General features: G+C 37.3%; 1 protein-coding gene across 1 annotated transcript; it reads left to right on the top strand.

The window, feature by feature from the left end:
- The first annotated feature begins 16,208 nt into the window (after positions 1 to 16,208).
- On the top strand, positions 16,209 to 17,147 carry LOC116909095 (olfactory receptor 1468-like). The gene has a single exon (XM_032912566.1). It carries the CDS (start codon positions 16,209 to 16,211, stop codon positions 17,145 to 17,147), a length of 939 nt encoding a protein of 312 aa, XP_032768457.1.
- Positions 17,148 to 25,802: the final 8,655 nt, after the last annotated feature.

Raw genomic sequence — 25,802 nt, 5'->3', positions numbered from 1 at the left:
TCTCAGGGATGGGTGGTTTTTATTGCTCAGGGATTGGTTATCTTCTTCTCACATCATTTCCCCACCTTAAGCCCACAGGATCCCTTCCCAGCTACAACTGGCTTTGCCTGAGGCACCACTTCTAAGGTTTTGTCTTTTACTAGTTATTATAAGCTAAGTGCTGGCCTCTGAGATCTGGAGTTTTCAGTGGGAGGGCAGGTACTTGGTCCTGTGGAGGTTTGATACTCCAGTGAAAGAGGATGATGCTGGAGTGGTGGGACAGGAGAGGATGGATGGGTGGGGGATCACCCTCATAGAGGCAAAGGGGATGGGGGAGAGGGCAGATGTGGGATGGGAGGTTTGTGGAGGGGTAACCTGGAAGTAAGATATCATTTGAGATGTAAATGAATTGAATGATTAATAAAAAAGGTAAATAAAAATTAATTTAAAATTCCCAAATGGAAACCACATGCTGTCCTTTTAAGTTATGAGGAGGGGAGATTTGGTTTCTTAGCTGAGCCATATGGTTTTATTCCAACCCAGGCAGGTTCAAGACTAGGACAAAGTTTGTGCTAAATTGGCAGGCAAAATTCAGGAGTCCTAGGCTTAAAAGAAAAAAATATCTGTATGCGTAAGCAGATGTAGGCATGCTGGTGGCCAGCTAGAGATTCAACTGAAGTTTTCTCAAATGCTTCTAAGCTTTGGAGACTTTAAGCCATGGATGCTGGGAACAACTGGGAAAAGGAGACAGGCTACACAGAATACAGGCCTAATCAAAATAAGAATTAAAAAATTAACGAAAATGTAATGATACTACCTTAAGCAACTGGGTTCTTTAATTGTGGGCTCTGAAAGAATGAATTTGGGGATGTTTCGCTGGCATGTGACACGATGATGGCCTGAGAATAATCCTCTACAGTAAATAGAAGGGAACATAAATGATTAAAGGTGGGAAGAAATTCCACATTGGGATTTTTATTAATTATTTTATTAATTTACGTTTCAAATGTTATCTCCATTTTATGTCCCCTCTTCTATGAGACCCCACTCCTTCTCTCCTCCCCTTGGCCTCTAAGAGGGTACTCCCCTACCCAACCACCCACTCCCACCTCACCCTTCTGGAATCCCCTTCTCTGGGGCAACAAGCCTCCACAAGACAAAGCATATCCCCTCCCACTGAGGCCAGACAAGGTAGTCCTCTGCTACATACGTAGCAGTGGACATGAACCAGCCCATATATGCTCTTTGGTTGGTAGCTTGGTCCCTGAGAGCACTGAGGGATCTGGGTTAGTTGATACTGTTGTTCTTCCTATGGGATGCAAATTCCTTAAGCTGTTTCATTTCTTCCCCTAACTCTTCCATTGGGGTCTCTAGCTCAGTCCAAAAGTTGGCTGTAAGTATCTACATCTGTCTCATACAGGTGCTAGCAGAACTTCTCAGAGGACAGCCATGCTAGTTGACTGTTCAAACACATCTTGGCATCAGCAATAGTGTCAAGAGTTTTGTGTCTGTGGATGGGTTGTATCAAGGTGGGGCAGTCTCTGGCTGGTCTTCTATCTCTGCTCCATTTTTAAAACATTGCTTACTAATAATTTTTGCCTTAACTTTTGGCAAAAGTTCATTAATAAAAATAATATTGAGATTCCTGGATGGAAAATGCAAGGTGTCCCTTTAAGACTAGGAGGCAGGGACAATTTATTTCCTAGATGAGACATGTTATTTCTCCCTGGGACATGCAGGTTTGGGACTAGAAAAAATTGTACTAAACTGGAGTGCATAATTCTGGGATTCTTGAATTAACCTAAAACAAAAAGCATAATATGGAAAAAGAAAGCATCTTCAACAAATAATGCTGGTCTCACTGGCAGTCTGCTTGTTGAAAAATACAAATTGAGTTATATTTATCACCTTGTACAAAGCTCCTGTCCAAGTCAACCAAGAACCAAAACATAAACACAGATACACTGAGTCTAATAGAAGAGAAAATGGGAAAGCCCCTGGAACTCATGGGCATACGGAAAATTTTCCTGAACAGAATACAAATGACCCTGATTCTTAAAATCAACAATTGACAAAAGACATCAGGAAACAGAAAATCTTTGATAAGGCAAATCTGTCCACAGGACAAAACAGCAACCTACAAATTGGGAAAAGATTTTCACTAATCTCACATCTGACAGACAGTTAGTATCAAAAATTAGTGTTAAGACACTCAGTAAGACAGCAAAATAAATAAATAAATAATCCAATTAAAATGGGAAACAGAGCTAAACAGAGAATTTTTTTAACAGAGGAATCTTGAATGGCTAAGAAGCACTTACAGAAATGTTCAACATCCTTAGTCATCAGGGAAATGTGAATCAAAAGACTGAGATTCCACTTTACACCAATCAGAATGACTAAGATTAAAAACTCAAGAGATAGCACATCCTAGCAAAGGTGTGGAAGAAGAGGAACACTCCTCCATTGCTGGCAGGATTGCAAAATGGTACAATTACTCTGGAAATAAATTTGGCAGTACCTCAGAAAATTGGAAATAGTCCTACCTGAAGACCCAGATATACCATTCCTTGACATATTCTCAAAATACGCTCCACCATACAACAAGGAGACTCACTCCACTATGTTCATAGCATCCTTATTTGTAATACGCAGAATGTGGAAAGAACCCAGATATCCCTCAACTGAAGAATGGATAAAAGAAAATGTGGTTCATTGCAGACAAATGGATGGAACTAGAAAATCCTCAGGGTGGTAACCAAGACACAAAATGACATGCTTGGTATGTACTCAATGATAAGTGGATATTATCATGGCACAGCTCACAGACCTATGAACTTTAACCAGAAGAAACGCCTAAATGACAATACTTCAATCCCAGTTAGAAATAGAGACAAACTAATCACAGGAGGCAGAGGGAGGGAGGGACATCTGAGGGAGAGGGAAGGGAAAGGGGGGCAGATTCATGTATGGGAGAGAAAAGAGAGAAGCTCAGAAGGCCAAGAGAATGAATTGAAACATACAGCTTCTGGAGGTAGGCAGTGGGGAAATTTTCTAGAATATCCCTGAGACCTGGGATTTGAAAGACTCCTAGGACTCATTGTGGGTAACCTTAGCCAAAAATGACCAACAGTAGGGAGATGGGACCTAAATAAACCACCTCCAGCTGATAGGCGGGGCCTCCACACATATACCTTCGAAATTTTTGTCCCAGAATTGTTCCTTTCTAAAAGTAACGGGGGGGGAGGGAAGAATTATTGAACAGAGACTGAAGGAAAGGCCATCCAGTAATGGCTCAACTTGAGATCTATCCATGAACAGGGACCAAAGCCTGACAGTACTTCTGATGCTATGTTGTGCTTCCAGACAGGAGCCTAGTATGTCTCTCCTCTGAGATGCTCTATCAGTAGAGAAGATGCAAATAATTACTGAAACCTATTGGACTGAGGTTGGGGACCCCTATAGAAGACTTAGAGGGAAAGATTGAAGGAACTAAAAGAGATGGTGACCCCCATAAGAAGAACACTAGAATTGACTAACCTGGACCCCTCAGAACTCCCAGAGCCTAAATCACGAACATGGGCTGGTCTGTGGCCCCAGGCACATATGTAGCAGAGGACAGCATTGTCTGGCCTCAGTAGGAGAGAATGTGCCTAATCCTGTAGAGACTTCATGTCCCCAGAAAAGGAAAATGCTGGGGTGGTAAGGTAGGAGTGAGTGGACTAGGCAGAGCACTCTCTGAGAGGCAAAAAGGAGGGGAAATGGAATGAAGAACTCTGTAGGGGGACTGGAAAAGGAGATGACATTTGGATTGTAAACAAATAAAATAATTTAATAGGAATATATTTATAAAAAAATAGAATGGAACTTTCTCAGCATACAGAGACTGGACAACAAATATTACAACTAGTTTTCTTAAGTTTAACCAGGTTTTTCTAATTTTCTTGCCCCTCCCCACCCCTAAAAGAGTGAATTTTTCATCCCAATCCAGTAGGAAGCAGCCATAGAAATTTGTCATCCTAATCTGTTAAATTGGGCTGTCTGCTTTTGGATAATTTATGAATTGTACATATGTTGTCATTTTAAGGGATAATTTGGCAAATGTAGTTTAAGGCAGGGAGAAAACTAAAAGAGAGCTTAGACTCAGGATTTCTATCATTCCTTTATTCTTTATCTCTCTTTCTTAGGTAAAGTGAAGAGGGTTGAAAGAAAAAAGGAGGATATAATAATATTATAAAAATTAGATAGATGAGGATGGATTATTAATTTTATTCTTAAAGCATTTTATAGCTATAATATTACATTGATAGAAATCTATATATGATGCAAAATTATATTTATATTTTCTTACGTTGGTACAGGTTTAAGGTTTTTTGGTATAAATTTTTGTATATTAATACAAAATTTAAAATTAACTGTTGCTTTTAGAAAAGTATTGTGCCTGTGCAACTCATCTAAGAATACAAGGCTTAGATGCAATCCTTTCAATAGCTGCTATTGCAAACTGTTTAAAATGATTAAGCAATGAAAGTTAATAGTCCAATAGTAAACTTGTGATCATATTAGATTCTAGTTAATTACAATAAAGTGTTTTCAAAGTTATTCAAATAGTGAATAGCTAAAAGTACTCAATGTTTGACAATTCATTTATTCTATATATAGTTAGATAGTTTTCAAAAACAGCAGAGATACACAGAGCAGGGCATCCAAAATCATTTGATTATTAATATGACTTTGATCACAAGATGTCTGCTTCTGACAATACTCCCATTCCACCTCAAAGAAGGAGATGAGCATCAATATCCCCATGTGGAATTGCTTCAATTGTGACAAGCAAGGCACTGGGCATGGCATGCTCTAATTTTATCTACAGACAAGAATGCTGCCCAAACAATTCATATGGATACAAGATATTTGACTGTTAAGCACTGCCAAGATAGGGTAAGCTAATTCTTCATCATTCTTACTTCACTTAAGATCTGCCAGAGGTTCTGGGACAGAAGGCTGAAGACAGAGGCTCCAACTTTATATGGAATATTGGAGACTACCCAGGCTTTCAGCATTCTCTGCCAATTTTATACAATTTGGAAATTGTGTCTTTTTGCTTTGCTTTCTGAATATTTGGGTAATATTGAATTCCTTCTCAAATCTTTGAGTGGGTTGTAGAATAGTTATAATCTCAGAATTGAATCTAAGTTGTTTAGCATTAAAGAAGACATTCTATTAGAAAGGATGCTTTTCAGGTGGTAATATAAGCTAAAAACAAACTTGATTAAGATACAGAACTCTAAACTCATTAAGTTAGCATAGACTATAGAATACATTATCCAAATTGCCAAATATGATGGACTGGATATTATGAGTATATATCATACCTTGTATTTGCATAATCGATATAGTTGTTTTCAATTTATATCTGAGAGGAAAAAAAGCCTTCTATTGCACTAAAAGGGGAAAGTGCTGAGGTTTTGTCTTTTATTATTTGTTAATCCTTGTCAGGAGCTATAACGGGACAAGCTAATAACTAGCAGGTGATCTCCCTGAGATGGTCTGCTTCAGATTGTTATATAACCTGTGACAGGTTCACCCTTACTAAACAAGGCTGTAAGGAAATTCACTTTAGAAAAGATTCCTGTTATTAATATGCAGTTCCTGTATATATGTTGGTAAACATATACACCAATCATTAAATAATAACTCATCACTTTGGAACAGATCTCTGCAGATCTACAAAATGTACTATCTTGTAGTGATGCTATATAGACATATAGATGACTTCTTAAGACTTGATGATCTTATAAGAATTCCTAAAATTATATCAGTGATTATTAAGCTCTTTTATAGTGGGACTGCTATTAGGTGCTTTTCTGATAGTCAAAACTGAAGTGAGAACTCTGCCAGTCTCCCAATTGTCACCAGTTAATTGCTCTTAGATTGTAAACAGACTTTCTCCTACTCAGAGCACATTACAAGAGCTTGTAAAACAATTAACCAAAGGTCATAAAAAGGGAACTAATGATTTATTATAGGTGCTTGGACAGAAGATAAAATATTGACTGGGTTTATCCTTATGAAACTTCACTAATAACTTAGTTATGGTTTTAAACCTTCAGTGAACATGTGGAGTTGTGACAGATGATGGATATTTAGCCAGATTACTTGTAAAGGATATGCATTCTCTGTTGTAAACTTCTATTTCAATTCATGATTTGACTTTTTGTGTGAACTTGTAACAAACTTTTTTTAACATGTGATCATGTATTCTGAAAGACATATAAGTACTGAGGACAAAAAGATGAGAGGAGATAGATAGAGTAGGAAACTTTTTCTCTTAGGAGAATATTTTGCCTTTCCACTTTTAGAGAATAAATTTTTCCCTTTCCCATTTAGAAGAATTTCTCCCTTTCCCTACTTAGGATCCTTCTGCTTTCCCCCTTAGATAGGTTTCATAGGAAACTTTTCAAAACTTAATAAAAGAAACACAGTAATGACTTTCCAAAGTGTCCCCTTTTTCTTCCTGCATCTTTCTGTGACTTCCAACTGGCTGGCTGAAATTAGAGCCCAGCAGTTCCTGCTGAAATAGGTCAAAGGCTATTTACTTAATCCTTTGCTGTTTTAGGAAGAGGTGCTAAGTTTCCAGCCTCAGAAGAACACAGAAGACAGGTCAGCTACAGTAGCATACTAACTTAGACATAGATAAGTAAACTTTTTAATACAGAAACTCTAAATATCTATCCCCATATCTCACAAGACCAAGCCTTGCCCTCCAGAGATGTTCTTCCTCCTCCAGTGCCTCAGTAAGAACCAACAAGAAAGAAGATTCCCTACCAGGGCTGGTCCCTAGCAAATCCTAAGTGTTGTTCTCCAGGATCTGGAATTTTCACATAGCCTCTGGGACTCTTCCCCCAAGTTAATTAAGATTAATGAATAAACTTGACAGCACCCAATAGCTGGGGAGGAGATAGATAGGGGAGGTGGAGGATTTCTGGACTTGATACCAAGAGGGAAAAAAAAAAAAACAGAATAAGCCACGATTGAAGAAGAATGTACAAGAAGGAGGAGATTCACATTGGGATAGGCAAGCCATAAAAACACCTCATGTTTGCTGACCAATTGGAGTTAAGAGCAGCCCAGATGGAACATAGAAATTAGTAAGTAATATCTCGATGCTATTGGTAGGAAATTAGATTCTAACAGCATGGACGGTAGGCAGGTACCCACTTATTGTGCTGCCTAAGGCATATCTAAAAATAAGGCTATGCATGTCTTTCATTTGGGAACATAAATAACCCAAGGCAGGAAGAATCCCAGTGCTGGGATTAAATAATATTTTTCTTTTACTATAGCAGACAGCTCCTGTGACAGAAGTAGCCTGAGAATATGTTGTGGTGCTGCCATTTTGAAAGGAGCTGCTGTTTTGGACAGCTCCTGTGCAACATTTTACTGTGGCATCCATAGGCTGGGTTGGGAAGGGAGGGCCTACCAGCATTTTTATGGCTTGTTGCAGATTTTTTGGCCTGCTACTAGAACTACAATGGTTCTCACTCAAAATTACACACAGAGTAATAGTACAATTAATGAGCTGTACAATTGATCCTATATTGCTCTTCCCTTTGTAACTACGCAAAACATTCAAGTATTAAATTGTTCATGCAGCTGCAGGATGAAGACTCCAGTAGCTGGAATCAGTCAGATCATGTCAATGGAAGATTTCCCACCTCTGTGTGTCTTTCATTCTCTTCTTTTTTTAAGTTAGGGATGGAATTCAGGCCCTTGAATATATTAGATAGCAACCCTTTCACTGATCTAAATGTCCAGCCCAATCCCCAGATAGATTTATGCTTTTCCTTGACTTGTTTATTAGCTTTGATATATACTAGGCTCATTCAACAGTTGCCTAGAAGAAAACAGAACTTGACAAGGAATTATCCTAAAGATACAGTTCAGACAATTGGAAATTGATAAGTCCAGTAGATGTGAATTGGAGTCCCTGGGAAAAATAGAGACTACATTCTCAAATTCAAAGAAGTCTGCATATAAGTTTCTCCAGTTACATATATTTTGTGTTTCTTCTGCAACTTCTTTCATGGGTCTCATCACATTATGAAGGGATATAATTACATTACTGTGATCTAATGTTAATTAATAATTCAAGAGTTAATATCATGGTAAATATCCTGAACTATACTTTGACCAATACTTCTAGCATGACCTATATTGGTTCTTACAATAATTATCACATCGAGGTATGGATAGCGGAGTAGGACTTTTAGTAAATAATTAAAAATAATTACTGCTTCTCATGTGTTATTGTTTCTGATATATTATGAAATATTCATAATTATTTCCTACATCTATATCAATTGGATCATGTGAATTGAATAGTAAATTTTTAGTCATTAATATTATTGAAAACAGAACAATATTTACTCGCCCTAAGACTTATTATAAAATCACAATTGCAACTGTGAAGGTGATCACAGTGCATCAAATTTTCATGTTAAATGTCAAATTTCGTCATTTTATACTTGAGAATAATGAGGAGTGATTTTTTTTTTGTATTTAATATGAATTTCTTCCAGTCGAACTCTACAGCCGGGAAATCTTTTTTGACACTGGGTTGTGTCCAGACAGGGATGGCCTTGTAATAGTGTGTGTAGTGATACCAGGAAAGATTGCATAGAGCATATTATATTGTGGAAACATAAAAGTGGAACAAGACTAAGCACAGAGGAGGGAATATGATATGGAAAGAAACTATTAAATCAGAAATGATGAAGGTTCAAACTTTAATTTGTAGTATAGCATTGTTAAAGAGAAGAACATGGCATGTGAGGCCACATTGGGCTGTAAAACTGGTACAGTTTGAGTAAGCAAGTATTGTTTGCTCACATGATAGGAATTTTTGTCTTTAGGAAGAAGGGGGTCATCTAAAGAATGAATCAGGAAAGACAGAACTGTATTACCATATCAGTAAACCATGGTGGGTTAATCATGTTGAAGAAAACAGTCTTGAGACATGGGACATATGATGGAATTGAATATTTCAGACAAGAAATTTTGGCATCCATGTCTAAGAATATTATTGGATGTTTTTAAGTGTCTGAATAAGGATGATGGTCATAATTTCTATGTTGTGGAACAGTGAGTTCAAGGTAAGAAAAATACAATGGAACTCATACACTGGGTCTTGGGTTCCTTTTATTATGAGAAACAAAAGAAGTTGGAGAAAGGTTTTGAAAAAGAGGAGTGAATATCTCTTGGGATGCATTGAGCCTTAGATGTCAGGGGCATGGTGTGAGAACAAGGAAGACAGTCAGAGTGAGGCATTTAATTCTGTAGACTAGAGAGACAGCTTCACCTGGTGTTTAAATGATAACATGACGCAGTAAAGTGTATGACTTTTTCTTTGGGCTTCTATAGAATTATGAGGCTAGGGTGTACAAAAATCATTCATGAAGCTTCATAAAAAAACCTTAGAATCAGGGTGAGGTGATAACTAGAGTTAAAATAAGCAATCAGGCAAAAAAAGAGAAATGACAATATTTTTGTATATCAGATGCAATTAGAATTGATTAGGCAATAGTAGAATAGTAGAACATGCTAAAGCAATATTAATAAACACATTCATTTTATTTAGAGTCTAATTGTATTATAAATCCTTCTTCTGATATCCAGAGATAAGTTGAGTTTTCATTCCTCATCAAAGTTTCTTTTTCTTTTTGCAGTATATGACAATATTACAGGCATCAAAATAAAACCAAATTTCAAAGAACATGTGACCATGACATGTCCAGTCCTAGTTGTTCCATCTACAAAGTAACTATTACATCTAAGACTATGGATCCATCTTAGAAAAGGGTACAAAAATTTTAATCACCAGAGAACTAGTACCTTGCTGCAAGATAACACTTTCTAAACATAACAAAGAAGCTGCACCTCTGAAATATCAACCTCTGAATGAATTTAAAATATACTAGAAATTATATTAGTTTAGGAAAACAACAGTAATTAGCTGCTGTGAGAAAAAAATATGTTTTCTCCAGAATCAAATTCCCTAATAGATTATGGTCATCTCAAATCCTACCTACATACTACAAACACTGAATAGATAAACTAGTGTGTGTGTGTGTGTGTGTGTGTCTGTGTGTGTGTGTCTGTGTGTGTGTGTGTGTGTGTGTGTGTGTGCAAAAGACCCATATGGAAAGCCCTCCTATGATCATGGGTTGAAATAATTACTAGTATGAAGATGGATTTCTCACTGAAAGCAATGCACAGGCAGATTCAATACAATCCCTGCAAAATCTGCTGACATCTTCACTGAAATACAAAACAATATTCATGTGGAGGCATAGAAAATCTTAGATATCCAAATAAATCAGAAAATCCTTTAAAATTATGAAGATGTGTTTGAAGATATTACCATACCTGATATCTTACGATGTTTAAGAGTTATAAGAGCAACAACAGCATCATGGAACAGAACAAAGATCCAGATAGAAACCCTTGAAGATACAGCCATATAATATTTGACAAACACTGCAAAAATGTTTACTAAAGAGGGAAAAGCCTATAACAAATGGTGCTGAGAAACAGAATATCTATGTTTAGAAGAATGAAACTAGCTCCCATTTCTTAATTTGCACATAAAAAGTTACTCATGGTTCTGAGACTTGAGCAGTAGTCCTGAAATTCTGAAACTGTTCAAATAGAAAAGGGAGCAAGGAAAAAAACAGTTCAAAGGCTAAAAGCAGGTAAAGACCTCTGAAAAGGACGCTAGTTGCTCCATAAATATTGACAACAATCAGCAAACAGGATCTTCTAGAATAAAATTACTTTACCACAACAGAGAGAGTGATCTGAGTGAATAAGCAGTCCTCACAGTATGAGGAGATATTTGGAAGGTGCTCAAATATTGTTGTTGTAAAAATATAAAAAATAAAAAAATTCAGGTGTCTTTTATCCCCACTAGGTCCAGCACTGTGGTGCCCCAAGATATCTGCTGGATATCTTGGAGGAAACATCCCAACTCCACAGCAGCCCAGTGTCTCCTGCCACCACACATTTTCCTACACACAAACCGTCACATAAAAGAACATTCCACACAATAATCTTTGACCCAATTAGTAAGATATAATTGCCCACCTAAACATACAAAGCCCAGTACCGCCCATCCCTTAAGAACATTAATAACAACCTGTAAATACACAGAGTGTAATCTTAACGTCACCCACCATATTCTCCTGCAATAGCTTCTCTCCCTCTCTCCTGTCTTTTCTCCTTCTTTACATTCCAGTCTCCTCCTCTTCCTTCAAACTTTTCCCCCACCCATCCTTCCTTCTCATCCAATGACAGCCTCCTACCATCCCATCTGCCCTCACTCAGGCGCAAAAATTAAATGAGAAGGTTCTAGTAGTCACATGAGCATGATTAGCAGCTAATCCTTGAGGCAGGCAGCAGAGAATTAGCATCAAAAATAGGTAACCCAGGGCAAAACCACAAAAAATAAACCCGACAGGGATGACTACCCAGAATATGCAAAGAATTCAAAAATATGAAGAACATGAAAACAATAAATCTAATAAAACTGGCCAAAAGGAACTATAGGAAGATCTCTCAAAAGAACACATGCAAATAACCATTCTACACTTTTTAAGACATTCAACATTTTTTTTCTTGTGTTACAGAAGCTTTGTCTTTTTTTTATTAACTTGAGTATTTTATATACATTTCGAGTGTTATTCCTTTTCCCTGTTTCCGGCAACATCCCCTAATCCTCCTCCCCTTTTTTATGGGTGTCTCTGACATTCAACATTTTTTACAATGAGGGCTATCTAAATGAAAACTACCTTGAGATTCCATTCTAATCCAGAAAGAAAGACCATCATCAAGAAAAAAAAAAAAGCTCATCAAATATTAGCAAGGAGTTCTTATTCACTATTGACCGATGTCTAAACAGTTGCAGACAATATAAATATTTGTGGGTTCTTAGGAATGATTGAATTGGGATTTGAGCCTACCATCCAACTACTTTTGCTTCTCATATCAACCAAAACATGAAGAGAAAATGCATCATTCTCTTAATAATTGAAACTAATTGATTAGCAAACAAAATGTGTTCTAGACAACCAGGGCAGGCAACCCTGTTTCTAACTTCCTGGATACATCCTTATATTCCACTTAGTATTTCCACACTCAAAACCAAACGTTAATCAACTTTAAGTACACAATAAAGAATAGGCCAATAATTGTAAATATTACTTAGGTTAAAAGTTTGTATTTCATTTTTATGTGCAGGACTTCATCCACCTGATGACCTACTGTGATAAGGACATTTTCTTGAAGAATTATGAATAGCATACATGATCTATGGTGAACTCATGCAACAGGAAATTATAAGATAGTTTCACATATATGGAGGGAAGTTAGATTAATGGTGGTAGTAGGTTCAGTTAATATTTTCATAGAGAGGTGAGAAGCACAAATGAGTTAACAAGAAACATGGAATGCTTTTCTATTTCCTCAAAGAAGCCTTAAACATGCCATCTGCTTGTAATATTCCTGCCCTTTGCACACATTGTCACACATAGAAAGACCTGGTTTAGCAGTCAAAGGCTAGACTCATATCAACTTTATAAAAATTACTGATGGCTCCTTTTGTTCTATGAAATACTTTAAATCATTAATACTCAGAATAATGGCTGATAATGTGGGGTGGTTTTCCAGTCCACATCCTCAATTTTCCCCCAAGAAAGTGATCTGCAGTCAACAGAAGCCAAGTTTATCCACCTTTTTATGATTTTTGGCTTTGTTGATGCAGATATTTATTATTAATTTTGTTCGTTCATGTTCTTTAAATTCTACCTTCTTGTAAGTATAGGAAATAGTAATTGGTGACTATAATTGGTCTCCACTAGAGGTCCCTGAAGTAAATTGGTCCAGAAAGGTCCTGGGAAATTACTGTGCCTTTAATGAGTTATACAAGATCTAGGCTCCTCTGGGATGCAGGGCCCATAAGGGCCAGGGATGGTAGCAGGGATATGTGAATAGAGGTGGTAGAGTTAGGTGATGAGTGCCAAGGCTGCTAGTTTTTAATGGCTGTCTGAAGGGGAGCAGGATCTTGATCCAAAAACTATGACTCAGCTTGCACGGTACATTCAAGAAAATAAGCTGGTATCTTGCTGTCAATTAAAATACTTGTGTTATACAGCAGCGTTTTAGGTATGATGACATTCTTCTTTTCTCTGTTTCCAAGATTTCCCTATTCTGTCCTAGTGTTTTTTTCATGTTCATCATTTAATCATTTTCATATTCATGAATTTACTCTAATTACACATTATGCATTTTTTCTCTCAATATTATACAATTCAACACAAGAGCAGCCCTGAAAGATGCACTTCAGTGTTATAATGTTGAAGGGTTGTTTGCTATATTTACCTGTAAGATCTTAAAAACTTTGAACAATGTATTTTCCAAGAAGCTGATCTATCTTTTCTGCACAAATTCACAAATCTCTGTTTCATTCATATTGTATGTGATTGCTCCTAAATGCAGTCCATCAAGAGTGACAATAAAATCTAGATGCTCATGTAAATGTAGGAGAGCTACTCAATCAAAGTGATTCTACAGAATCCAAAGTAATATGCAGGTAAACCAAATGTTAGAAATATATCTCCTGTGATTTTTATGTGCTGTTTAATTTGAGAACTACAGTCTTAACATAGAGAAGCTAGGAAGTCCATTGCCCCATCACTGGTAACTGTTGATGGTAAATTCCCTGGTTTATGATCTTTCCTCATATGCCTCCATAAAACAAAGGTACTATTCATTTACAGGAGGAGCAAAAAATGGGCATGGTTTTACATGTCCGTCATACCAGTGCTTGGGATACAGATGCAGGATTCTTGTATGTTTGAGACAAGTCTTTGGTCCATAAGAGGAACATCTTTTTAAATGATGCATGATTTATTTCTACATGTTATTCCCTCTGTAATGTTAATCTGTATTACATAATGTCTAAGCTAGCAAACTCTGAATTCAGCTGCATTAAATATTTTAAGTCTGTGAAGGTGCAAATGGTAAGACTATGTTATAGCATTTAAGAGAAAGTTGATTAAATCTCTTGATGTTTCCTTTGTTTTGTCATTGAGGCATGTAATAGAGTCATTAGCCAGTATTGTCCAGAAACACACAGTAACACCTGTGTGTGCCCACGTATGAGACTGACAAAAGGAACATCTGGAGAACTATCGACAATATTAGAGTAACTGAAAATAGTGGACATTACAAACTTTTATCTAAGACAGAAGATGAAACATCTTTCAACACTGAACTGTCCTTTCTTCCTAATTTCTTCATCTGAATTCATGAGGCTCACTCTGTGATAGAGTGTTATTTACTTAATGAAAGTATACAGATCTCAATAATATTTAGAGAATATCTGCATATCAACTAGTATGGCCCAAAATTAGTATCAGGGATTAACCACTTTAATGCATAAATTCACCATCACATGTAGTATCACATCATCTGAGGAATAATTGAAATGAAGATTCCAAAGTAACTTCTTGCATCTTATCTTTTATAATTTAAAAAAGTTTCCATCTTACCTGCTTCCTGGACCAAAATCAATGACATTTTGAAAATTAAACCATATGGATATAATTTGGAGTCATCGGTATTACTGTGGAGTGATAAAAATGATTAACCCTAACATTGTAGAAATACATTAGATCTCAGACAGTCAGTACAGAGTTTAAGATGTAGTGCCAACTTTTCAAATTTTTCTATTAAATTGGAATTTTTCTACCTTTGAATATAAATAAATCTGTATCAGTTTGGGCAGCAATTAACAAATATTCACTGGAAAAATATATGCATGATGACAGGTGCTGGGCCTAGTTGGAGATTATGAATGATTGTAAACAACCAAACACAATGAATACATCTGTGACCTTTATTGCACATAGTTTACAATTGATGGCTAAACAGCTTAAATCAGTTTATGAAAGTATTAAGTCATATATATATATATATATATATAATGCTAGGGTAGATTACAGAATGTCTCAGTATAGAGAGACAGTAAATTTAGTTGATTATGAGAAACAATATTACTGACATGGGGGTAGCCAGATGAAGGGAAAGAAAATGGGAGAATGTGATAGGCAAGAGATGGAACAACTCTAAAATGTGGAAAGTGAAGAGTTCTAAACTCTTGATGAAGAGTTCAACAATGATGAAGAGAGAAATGCAAGTGTCACTATGAGACCATATGGGGATGTAATATTCACAATATGAGGAAAGGAAACATTTTCTTAGGAACTTTATACTTATACTCAGAGAAATTGTGGTTATTTGAAAAATAAATTAGAAAAAGTATGATGGAATTGCTATGTTAGTATGACACAATGTAAATAAAGAAAGTTGAAGAAGAAGAGGCAGATTAGGAGACAAGAAAACATGTATATGAACTGAGTCTGCTTCTGTATTCCAGTAATGACAAGATATGATCATCATATATAGATAGAATCTCACAGAGAAGAATAGTAGGAGAATTGAGGGGAGAGTCTCTATAATATATGACAGTAGTTCATGGTTAGAAAAAAATGAATGGATTAAATTCTGACAAAATCTGAAATTTTTTCCTAGATTACGGGTGACTGGAAAGGTATGAGAACAAGAATACTGTGGGAGATAATAGGTGCAAACATGGATTTAACTTGGAATTTTCTGATGCCTGTCATACATGTAATTGAACAAAGATGATTAACAGTGTAGCTGAAATCTGTATGTTACAGGGACATGTGTGTTTGAGTTTGAAATGGTAATCTCATGCATTGGAGTATGTTTTTCTTGAAATTTATATTTAAGAATTGTGATAAACTTTACAAAATTTTTTGAGAACATCAATTTACAAAACAACAAGCCAACTACAAATGAATAAACTGTTGATGTAGGATAAGCAGGAAGAGCCAACAAAAGCATTACTCCATTAAATGGCATAGAACTGTCTAGGAAAGGATGGGAACTAGAAACCTGCTAAAGAGAAACTGGGAAAAATTATTACTGATTGTAATGACAACATATATTTGGAGTTTGAGGTTATAATTACTATTATAACTATCAAATCAATTGTTGTAGAATATATATACTAGATATGTCTTCATTTTTATTTAAAATTTTTAAGGAACACTTGTATTTTCTCATTAGAATACTAGAGAGGAAGAATGGTAATGGACAACCAATCTGTTATCACTCAGTTCCTCCTCTTGGGACTGCCCATTGCTCCGAAGCACCAGCACCTGTTCTATGCCCTGTTCCTGGCCATGTACCTCACCGCCATCCTGGGGAACCTCATCATCATCATCCTCATTATACTGGACTCCCATCTCCACACACCCATGTACTTGTTTCTCAGCAACTTGTCCTTCTCTGATCTCTGCTTTTCCTCTGTCACAATGCCTAAGTTGCTGCAGAACATGCAGAGTCAGGACACATCTATCTCCTATGCTGGCTGTCTGACACAAATGTACTTTTTCATGGTCTTTGCAGACATGGAGAACTTCCTTCTTGTGGTCATGGCCTATGACCGCTATGTGACCATCTGCTTCCCCCTTCATTACATGAGCATCATGAGCCCCAAGCTCTGTGTGTATGTGGTGGTACTGTTCTGGGCACTTACTGTGTTTTACTCCATGTTACACACCCTACTCATGGCTAGATTGTCGTTCTGTGAGGACAATGTGATCGCCCATTTTTTCTGTGACATATCTGCCCTGCTTAAATTGGCCTGCTCTGATATTTATATTAATGAACTATTGATATTTATCTTAGGAGGGTTTGTTGTTGTCATCCCTTTCTTACTCATTGTTGTGTCCTATGTACAAATTCTCTCTTCCATCCTAAAGGTGTCATCTACTCAGGGTATACTCAAGGTCTTCTCCACTTGTGGCTCCCACCTGTCTGTGGTCTCACTGTTCTATGGGACAATTATTGGTCTGTATTTATGTCCATCAGCTAATAACTCTACAATGAAAGTGGCTTCCATGTCCCTGATGTACACAGTGGTGACTCCCATGCTGAATCCTTTCATCTACAGCCTGAGGAACAGAGATATTAAAGATGCCCTGATAAGAGTCCTTTGCAAGAAAAAAATCACAATGTAAAGACAACATTGGGATATTTACTTAAATTTATCTAGCAAGTATGTTGATAGTAATATATGATGTATCCCTGTATAAAATACAAGAATATAGTACATAATAGTCTCATTTGCAAAAGGGAGTTTCGGCAATGTAGTTGAGTTAGGAAAGAGAACCTTAGTGACTCTATGGTGTTATCCTCTGCCTTGGACATGTAAGTTTAGAAATTCAATAGGTAAGATGCACTAACTTATCACATTTCCATTCCTTTTAGTCCTTTTCGTACTGAAAATAGATTGTTCTATTGTTACCACCCAGAGTTTCCCCTCCTTCAACTCATCTTAGCTTTCCTAAATGCTCTTCCCCCAGAGCTACCTCCCTTCCATTTACTCTTTAGAAAATAGCAGGGCTCCAAGTAATAGCAGCCAAACAGGAGAAAACAAGATACAATAATTCAAGGACAAACCTCTCATATTGAGACTGGACAAGGCAACCCTGTAGGAAGAAAGAAGTCTGAAGAGCAGGCAAAAGCATCAGAGATGTGCCCATTCCCAGTGTAAGGAATGTACACACACACACACACACACACACACACACACACACACACACACACACACTAAAACCAAACTAACTGTCCTATTATATACTTGGAGGACCTGATATAGGCCCATGAAGGTCTTGTGCTTGTCATTTAGGTCTCTGTGTGCTCAACTAAGCCTTGCTTAGTCGATTTGATGAGCCAGTGTTCTCGTGGTGTCCTTCTTTTCTGATTCCTACAATCTGTCTTTTACCTCTTCCATGGAGTTCCCTGATATCCAAGGTGGTACACTGAATGGCACCTCCAAAATATACTCTTTTTTACATAATGTCTGTCTTTTGGTTTCTACAACTGCTCTAATTCACTGCTGAAATGAAACCTTTCTGATAATTACTGGACAGGATATCTATATAGGATTATAATATAATATCATGTAGTTGTTTTACCTGTTGTGGTTGATTCTAACTTATGTCTCTGGGCCATCCAATCCCTTGTTTCTGTCCACACAGGGTCCCTCTTCTGGACTGGTACTCAAGTTAAACCAAGCATTAGTTGACCATTCCCACATGGCCATGTCATCATTGCCCCAGCATTTCTTGAAAGCAGAACAGATTGTAGATAAGAGTTTTGTGGCTGGGTAGGTATTTAGGTTTTTTATAGGAGTCATGCAGATTATCTTCCTATGATAAGGAGATTAGAAGGTAGGGGTGAAATCTCCAAGACCACACCAGTCTGATAATTCTATGTTCAATGAGATGTGCAGATATTGTCCTCAGCAATGGGGGTGTGGGGGTTCACCGTTATCAGTAGTTATCAGAGAGCTAACCTCGATCCTAACATCAGTCTGGATTATTTAGGGATCTCTATGAGAACTACTGGGCCAAAAACTCAACCCAATACAGTAAACTATCATCACTGGGATCCTTACCTGGCTAGAAAAGATGAACACTTCAGACATTATATCTCCCAAAGATAGAAGTCCTCACTAAGGTCACATAGATACCAGAAACCTTTTTTTTTTTTTGGAAAGAACATTGTATCTGACTTTTATTTAAAACATCAATTTCTCCAAACAAAAATACAAAATGAAAATAAATAGAAGAATATCTATCTTGGGTTATCATTTCCTTCAAAATTTAGACATTGTAATTAAATGTACCAGTTGGTATGAGATTATGATGTTGAGTAATTTTAAAACATTGTATCTTCTAATTAAGTTAAAATTTTAATATTCTCCATTAACATTCTCCTACAAGGGAATATTTTTAGCAAAATTGCAATTAATTGGCATAATTTAATACACTTATCATAGAATTCTTAAATATTTTCTTGGCTAACTTTACAAGGTTCATTATGAGTAATCTCTCATTTAGAAAATTATTTTTATTTTTCAAATACTAAAATTTTAATTTGTTATGAAAACTTCAATTTTTCTTTTTTTCTCCATCTTTATTAAATTAGGTATTTCTTATTTACATTTCAATTGTTATTACCTTTCCCGGTTTCCAGGCAAACATCTCCCTAAAACCTCCCTCTCCCCTTCTATATGGGTGTTCCCCTCCCCATCCTCTTTCCTATACCGCCCTCCCCCAAACAATCCCTTAACTGGGGATTCAGTCTTGGTGGGATCAAGAGCTTTTCCTTCCACTGGTACCCTTACTAGGCTATTCATTGCTACCTATGAAGTTGGAGCCCAGGGTCAGTCCATGTATAGTATTTGCCATATTCTGGCTGTGTCTCTCAGGAGAGATCTACATCCGGTTCTTGTCAGTCTGCGCTTCTTTGCTGCACCCATCTTATCTAGTTTGGTGACTATATATGTATGAGCCACATGTGGGTCAGGCTCTGAATGGGCATTCCTTCAACCTCTGTTCTTCAAATCTTTTACCGCACTTTTTCTCATAGCTCCCCAAATGCTCCCCCAACTCCAACTATTTCTTCCCTTACTTTCTCCCTCAATTGATTCCCTTATACCTTATTCCTTCTGCTCCTGTAACTCACCTGTCCCCTGTAGAAAGAATGGTATTATACATGGTGTAAAAGTTATCCTCGTATTATTCTAATACTGATTTCTGTGCTTCCATATCTGGCGGAATTCCTTATTTTGAGACTTCCCTGTCTCAGTGTTGTTTAAACATTGCTTCTCATTTATTCCTGGTTGCCAATAAAAAACTGATCAGCCAATGTCTGAGCAGAGGAATGAAAAGGGATAAACTTCCTCCCTACAGGGAGAAGCAGAAAGGTAGAGAGAAAGTGGGGATTCACCATGGGGAAGAGAGTGCAGGAGACACCAGGTGAAAACACCTGGAGCAGAGAGAAGCAGATTTAATACCAAAGTGCAAGTATCATGTTGACTTTGGCAGGAAGGTAACCAAATTAGTTTGGAGGATTAGAATAGATTAATACTGCTCAGTTATCCAGCATTACAGTGGTTAAATAACTTCATGTTTCTGCCTGTGCAAGGAGCTGACCCAATCCTACAGCTCTCTGTACACAAATCCTATGGGGGGGGGGAGTGGACTCTCTGAAGTGCAGGCGATCCTGATCTCAGGGGAAACCACCACTTCTGCTCACATTCCTGGCCCAAGAGGAATGAGAACCTACGCCCTCTGGACACAGGAACCTAGGAACAGTCATGGACAGGAATTTTCCACTCTCTGCCTGTCCCCAAAACTGAAGCCAGTAACCAGGAGTTCTGACATACCTGAGAGCAGAGGGAAAGCCACCACTTCTGCTCTGAGGGACCTGCCTGGAGCCCTCAGGACACACCAATCCAGGAGCAGTCTGGGACAGGACTGTTCTGGTTTCTGCCTGTGCCAGAGATGACCTGGTCCCACAGTCCTCGGTACCAAGATCCTGCTGGTAGAAAGCAGCTTTCCTGGAGTGCTGACACTCCAGGCTTAAAGGAGGGTCAAGCCACTCACTGTCAGAGACAGCAAGATCAGCTAACACCAGAGACAATGAGATGGTGAGAGACAAGGGCAGAAACCTAAGCAACAGAAATCAAGACTACTTGGTAACATCAGAGGCCAGTTCTCCCACTAAAACAAATACTGGATATCCAAACACACCAAAAAAGCAGGATTTGGATTTAAATCACATCTCATGATGATGGTAGAGGACTTTAAGAAGGACATAAATAACTCCCATAAAGAAATACAGGACAACACAGGTAAACAAGTAGATGGCCTTAAAGAGGAAACACAAAAATGCCTAAAAAAATTACAGGAAAACACAACCAAACAGGTGAAGAAATTAAACAAAACCATCTAGGATCTAAAAATGGAAATGGAAACAAAGAAGAAAACACAGACACAACCCTGGAGATAGGGAACCTAGGAAAGAGATCAGGAGTCATAGACACAAACATCACCTACAGAATAAAATAGATAGAAGAGAGAGTCTCAGGGTGGAGGATTTCATACAAGACATGGAGACAATCATCAAAGAAATGTAAAACACAAAAAGCTCATAACTCAAAACATCCAGGAAATCCAGGACACAATGAGAAGATCAAACTTAAGGATAATAGGTATAGGAGAAAGAGAAGATTCCCAACTTAAAGGGCCAGTAAATATCTTCAAAAAATGTATAAGAAGAAAACTTCCCTAATCTGAAGAAAGAGATGCCCATAAATATACGAAAAACCTACAGAACTCCAAATAGATTGGACCAGAAAAGAAATTCTTCCCATTGCAAAATAGTCAAAACACCAAATGCACAGAACAAAGAGAGAATATTAAAAGTTATAAGGAATAAAAGTCAAGTAACATATAAAGGCAGACCTATAAGAATTATTTCAGACTTCTCACCAGAGACTAAGAAATCCAGAAGATACTGGGAAGATGTCATACAGACTATCTTAGTCAGGATTTATATTCCTGTGCAAACACCACAAACAAGAAGCAAGTTGGGAGGGAAAGGGTTATTCAGTTTATACTTTCATGCTACTGCTCATCACCAAAGAAAATCAGGACTGGAACTCAAGCAGGTCAGGAAACAAGAGCTGATACAGAGGCTATGGAAGTATGTTATTTACTGGGTTGCTTCCTCTGACTTGCTCAGCTTGCTTTCTTATAGAACCCAAGAACACCAACCGAGGGACAGCACCAGCCACAATGATCTGGGCCCTCCCCCACTTGATCCGTAGTTGAGGAAATGACTTACAGCTGGGTCTCATGGAGGCATTTCTTCAACTGAGGCTACTTTCTCTGTGATAACTCCAGCTTGTTTCAAGTTGACAAACAAAACCAGTCAGTACACAGACCCTAAGAGAACACAAGTGCCAATCCAGGATACTATATCTAGCAAAGTTCTCATTTTACATAGGTGGAGAAACCAAGCTATTCCATGCCAAAACCAAATTTACACAATATCTTTCCACAAATCTAGTACTACAAAGGATAATAGATAGAAAACTCCAACACAAGGACAGAAACTACAACCCTAGAAAAAGCAAGAAAGTAGTCTCTTACAGCAAACCCAAAAGAGAGAGCCACACAAACATAATTCCACCTCTAACAATCAAAATAACAAGAAACAACCATCACTATTCCTTAATATCTCTTAAAAACAATGAACTCAATTACCCAATAAAAAGTCATAGACTAAAGACTAGATATGGAAAAAGGCCCATCATTTTGCTGCATACAGGAAAAACACCACAGAAATGAAGAAAGAAACTACCTCAGAGTAAAAGGGTGGAAAACAACTTTCCAAGCAAACAGTCCCAAGAAACAAACTGGAGTAGTCATTCTAATATCGAATAAAATCAATGTTCAACCAAAAGCTATCAAATAAAAAGGTAAGGAAGGACACTTCATATTCATCAAAGGAAGAAGCAACCAAGATAAACTCTCAATCCTGAATGACTATGCTACAAATGCAAGAGCACATACATTCATAAAAGAAACTTTACTAAAGCTCAAATCACACATTGCACCTCACACAATAATAGGGAGACTTCAACATCACACTCTCAACAATGGACAGATCACAGAAATAGAAATGAAACAGAGATACAGAGAAACTAACAGAAGTTACAAACCAAATGGTTTAACAGATATCTATAGAACATTTCATCTGAAAACAAAAGAATATAACTTCTTCTCAGGACCTCATGGTACCTTCTCCAAAACTGATGATATAATCAGTCACGAAAAAAAGGCCTCAACAGATACAAGAAGGTTGATGTAATCCCAAGCATCCTATCAGATCACCATGGACTAAGGCTGGTCTTCGATAACAAAATAAATGACAGAAAGCCCACACAAATATGGAAGTTGAACAACACTCCACTCAATAGATTGGTCAAAGAAGAAATAAAGAAATTAGGGAGTTTTTTAGCATTTAATGAAAATGAAGCACAACATACCAAACTTACGGGACACAAGGAAAGCAGTGCTCTGTGTACCTCCAAAAAGAGACTGGAGAGAGCAAACACTAGCAATTTCTCAGCACATCTAAACGATCTAGAACCAAAAGAAGCAAATACACAGAGTAATAGATGGCAGGAAATAATCAAACTCAGAGCTGAAATCAAGCAAGTATAAGCAAAAAGAACTATACAAAAATCAACAAAATCAGCAGCTCATTCTTTGAGAAAATCTATAGAATAGATTAACCCTTAGGCAGACAAATGAGAGGACACAGAGAGAGTATCCAAATTAATGAAATTAGAGATGAAAGAGGAGACATAACATCAGAATCTGAGGAAATTCAAAAAAATCATCAGTTCTTACTTCAGAAGACAATACTCAAAATAACTGGAAAATCTGGAGGAAATGGATAATTTTCTAAATAGGTACCAGGTACCATAGTTAAAACAGGATCTCATACATCATCTAAACAGTCCCATAACTCCTAAAGAAATAAAAGCAGTTATTAAAAGTCTCCCAGTCAAAAAAGCCCAAGACCAGATGGGTTTAGTGCAGAATTCTATCAGACCTTCATAGAAGACCTAATACCAATACTGTCCAAACAAATCCACAAAATATAAACAGATGGAGCACTAACCAATTCCTTTTCTGAAGCCACAATTACACTTATAACTAAACCACAAAAGACCCAACAAAGAAAGAGTACTTCAGAGTAAATTCCTTTCTGAGTATCAGTGCAAAAATTCTCAATAAACTGAGTCCAAGAACATAACAAAACGATCATCCATCATGATCAAGTAGGCTTAATCCCAGGAATACAGAGATGGATCAATATATGAAACTCCATCAACATAATCCACTATATAAACAAACTCAATGAAAAAAAAAAAAACACATGATCATCCCCCATTAGATTCTGAGAAGGCATTTGATGAAATTCAATACCCCTTCTTGTGAAAAGTCTTGGAGATATCAGGAATTCAAGGCTCATACCTAAACATAGTAAAAGAAATGTACAACAAACCAGTAGCCAACATCAAACTAAATGGGATAAACTTGAAACAATCCCATGGAAAACAGGGACTAGATAAGGCTGCCTATTCTCTCCCTATCTATTGAATATCGTACTCAAATCCTAGGCAGAGCAATCAGACAACAAAAGAAGGTAAAAAGGATATGAATTGGAAAGGAAGAAGTCAAAAATATCACAATTTGTAGATGCTATGACCGTATACTTAAGTGACCCCAAAAGTTCCACCAGAGAACTCATAAGCCTGCTAAACAACTTCAAACAAGTGGTTGGATATAAAATTAGTTCAAATCAATCAGTAACCTTCCTATACTCAAAGGATAAACAGGCTGAGAAAGAAGTTAGGGAAATGACATCATTCACAATAGTCATGAATAACACAAAATACCTCGGTGTGACTCTAACCAAACAAGTGAAAGATCTGTATGACAAGAACTTCAAGTCTCTGAAGAAAGAAATCAAAGATCTCAGAAGATGAAAGATCTCCCATGCTCATGGATTGGCAGGATTGATAGTCTAAAAATCACCATCTGGCAAAAAGCAATCTACAGATACAATGCAATCACCATCAAAATCACCATCAAAATCCCAACTCAATTCTTCATAGAAGTGGAAAGAGCAATTTGCAAATTCATTTGGAATAGCAAAAAACAAAAAACAAACAAACAAAAAACAGAAAAAACCAGAAAAACCGGATACCAAAAACTATCCTCAGCAATAAAAGAACATCGGAGGAATCACCATCCCTGCCCTCAAGCTGTATTACAGAGCAATAGTGATAAAAATTGTATGGTATTGGTACAGAGACATGCATGTAGAACAATGGAATAGAATTGAAGGCCCAAAAATGATCCCATCCACTTATGGTCACTTGATCTTTGACAAAAGAGCTAAAACTGTCAGGTGGAAAAAAAAAGAATTTTCAGCAAATGGTGCTGGTTCAACGGGAGGTCAGCATGTAGAAGAATGCAAATCGATCCATTCTTATTGCCTTGTACAAAGCTCAAGTTTAAGTTCATCAAGTACCTCCACATAAAACCAGATACATTGAAATAAATGGAAGAAAATTTGGGAAGAGCCTCAATCGCATGGGCACTGGTGAAATTTTCTAGAACAGAATACCAATGGGCTTACACTCTAAGATCACAAATCAACTAATTAGACATCATAAAACTGCAAAGCTTCTGCAAGGCATAGGACACTGTTATTAGGACAAAATGGCAACCAACACATTGGGAAGAGATCTTTACCAATCCTACATCCAATAGAGGGCTAATATCCAATATATACAAAGAACTTAAGAAGTTAAACTCCAGAGAATCAAATAACCCTATTAAAAATGGGGTACACAGCTAAACAAAGAATTCTCAGCTGAAGAATATTGCATGATTGAGAAAGACCTTAAAAACATTCAACATCCTTAGTTATCAGAGAAAAGAAATCTGTAGGGAGCCGTATTGGATTTGGGCCTGGCCACTTTTTGACTGCATGGCTCAAAGTGGCTAGGTGAATCTGGGCTGTTGGCCACAGATATTCACCCCTAAGATGACTGCCATAAAGTCTTGAGATTGTTGGACAAAAGTCTCTCCCATGAATTTACGGCACAGGAAGATAACATTCAAGGGATGCCTCAGCTCGAGCAGATACCAGTTATCTCCTGAGTCAACACACGGTGTCTCCACCACCTGACCTCATCGTCCACCGCCTGACCTCATCATCCACCGCCTGACCTC

Source organism: Rattus rattus, chromosome 9, assembly GCF_011064425.1.
Source record: "Rattus rattus isolate New Zealand chromosome 9, Rrattus_CSIRO_v1, whole genome shotgun sequence".
NCBI lineage: Eukaryota > Metazoa > Chordata > Mammalia > Rodentia > Muridae > Rattus > Rattus rattus.
The sequence above is the reverse complement of the archived record's forward strand: the minus strand, read 5'-3'. Positions and strand labels throughout refer to the sequence as shown.

Bases quoted from the DNA above. Each gene is read 5' to 3' on its own strand.
- LOC116909095 (XM_032912566.1), top strand. From the start codon at position 16,209: ATGGTAATGGACAACCAATCTGTTATCACTCAGTTCCTCCTCTTGGGA.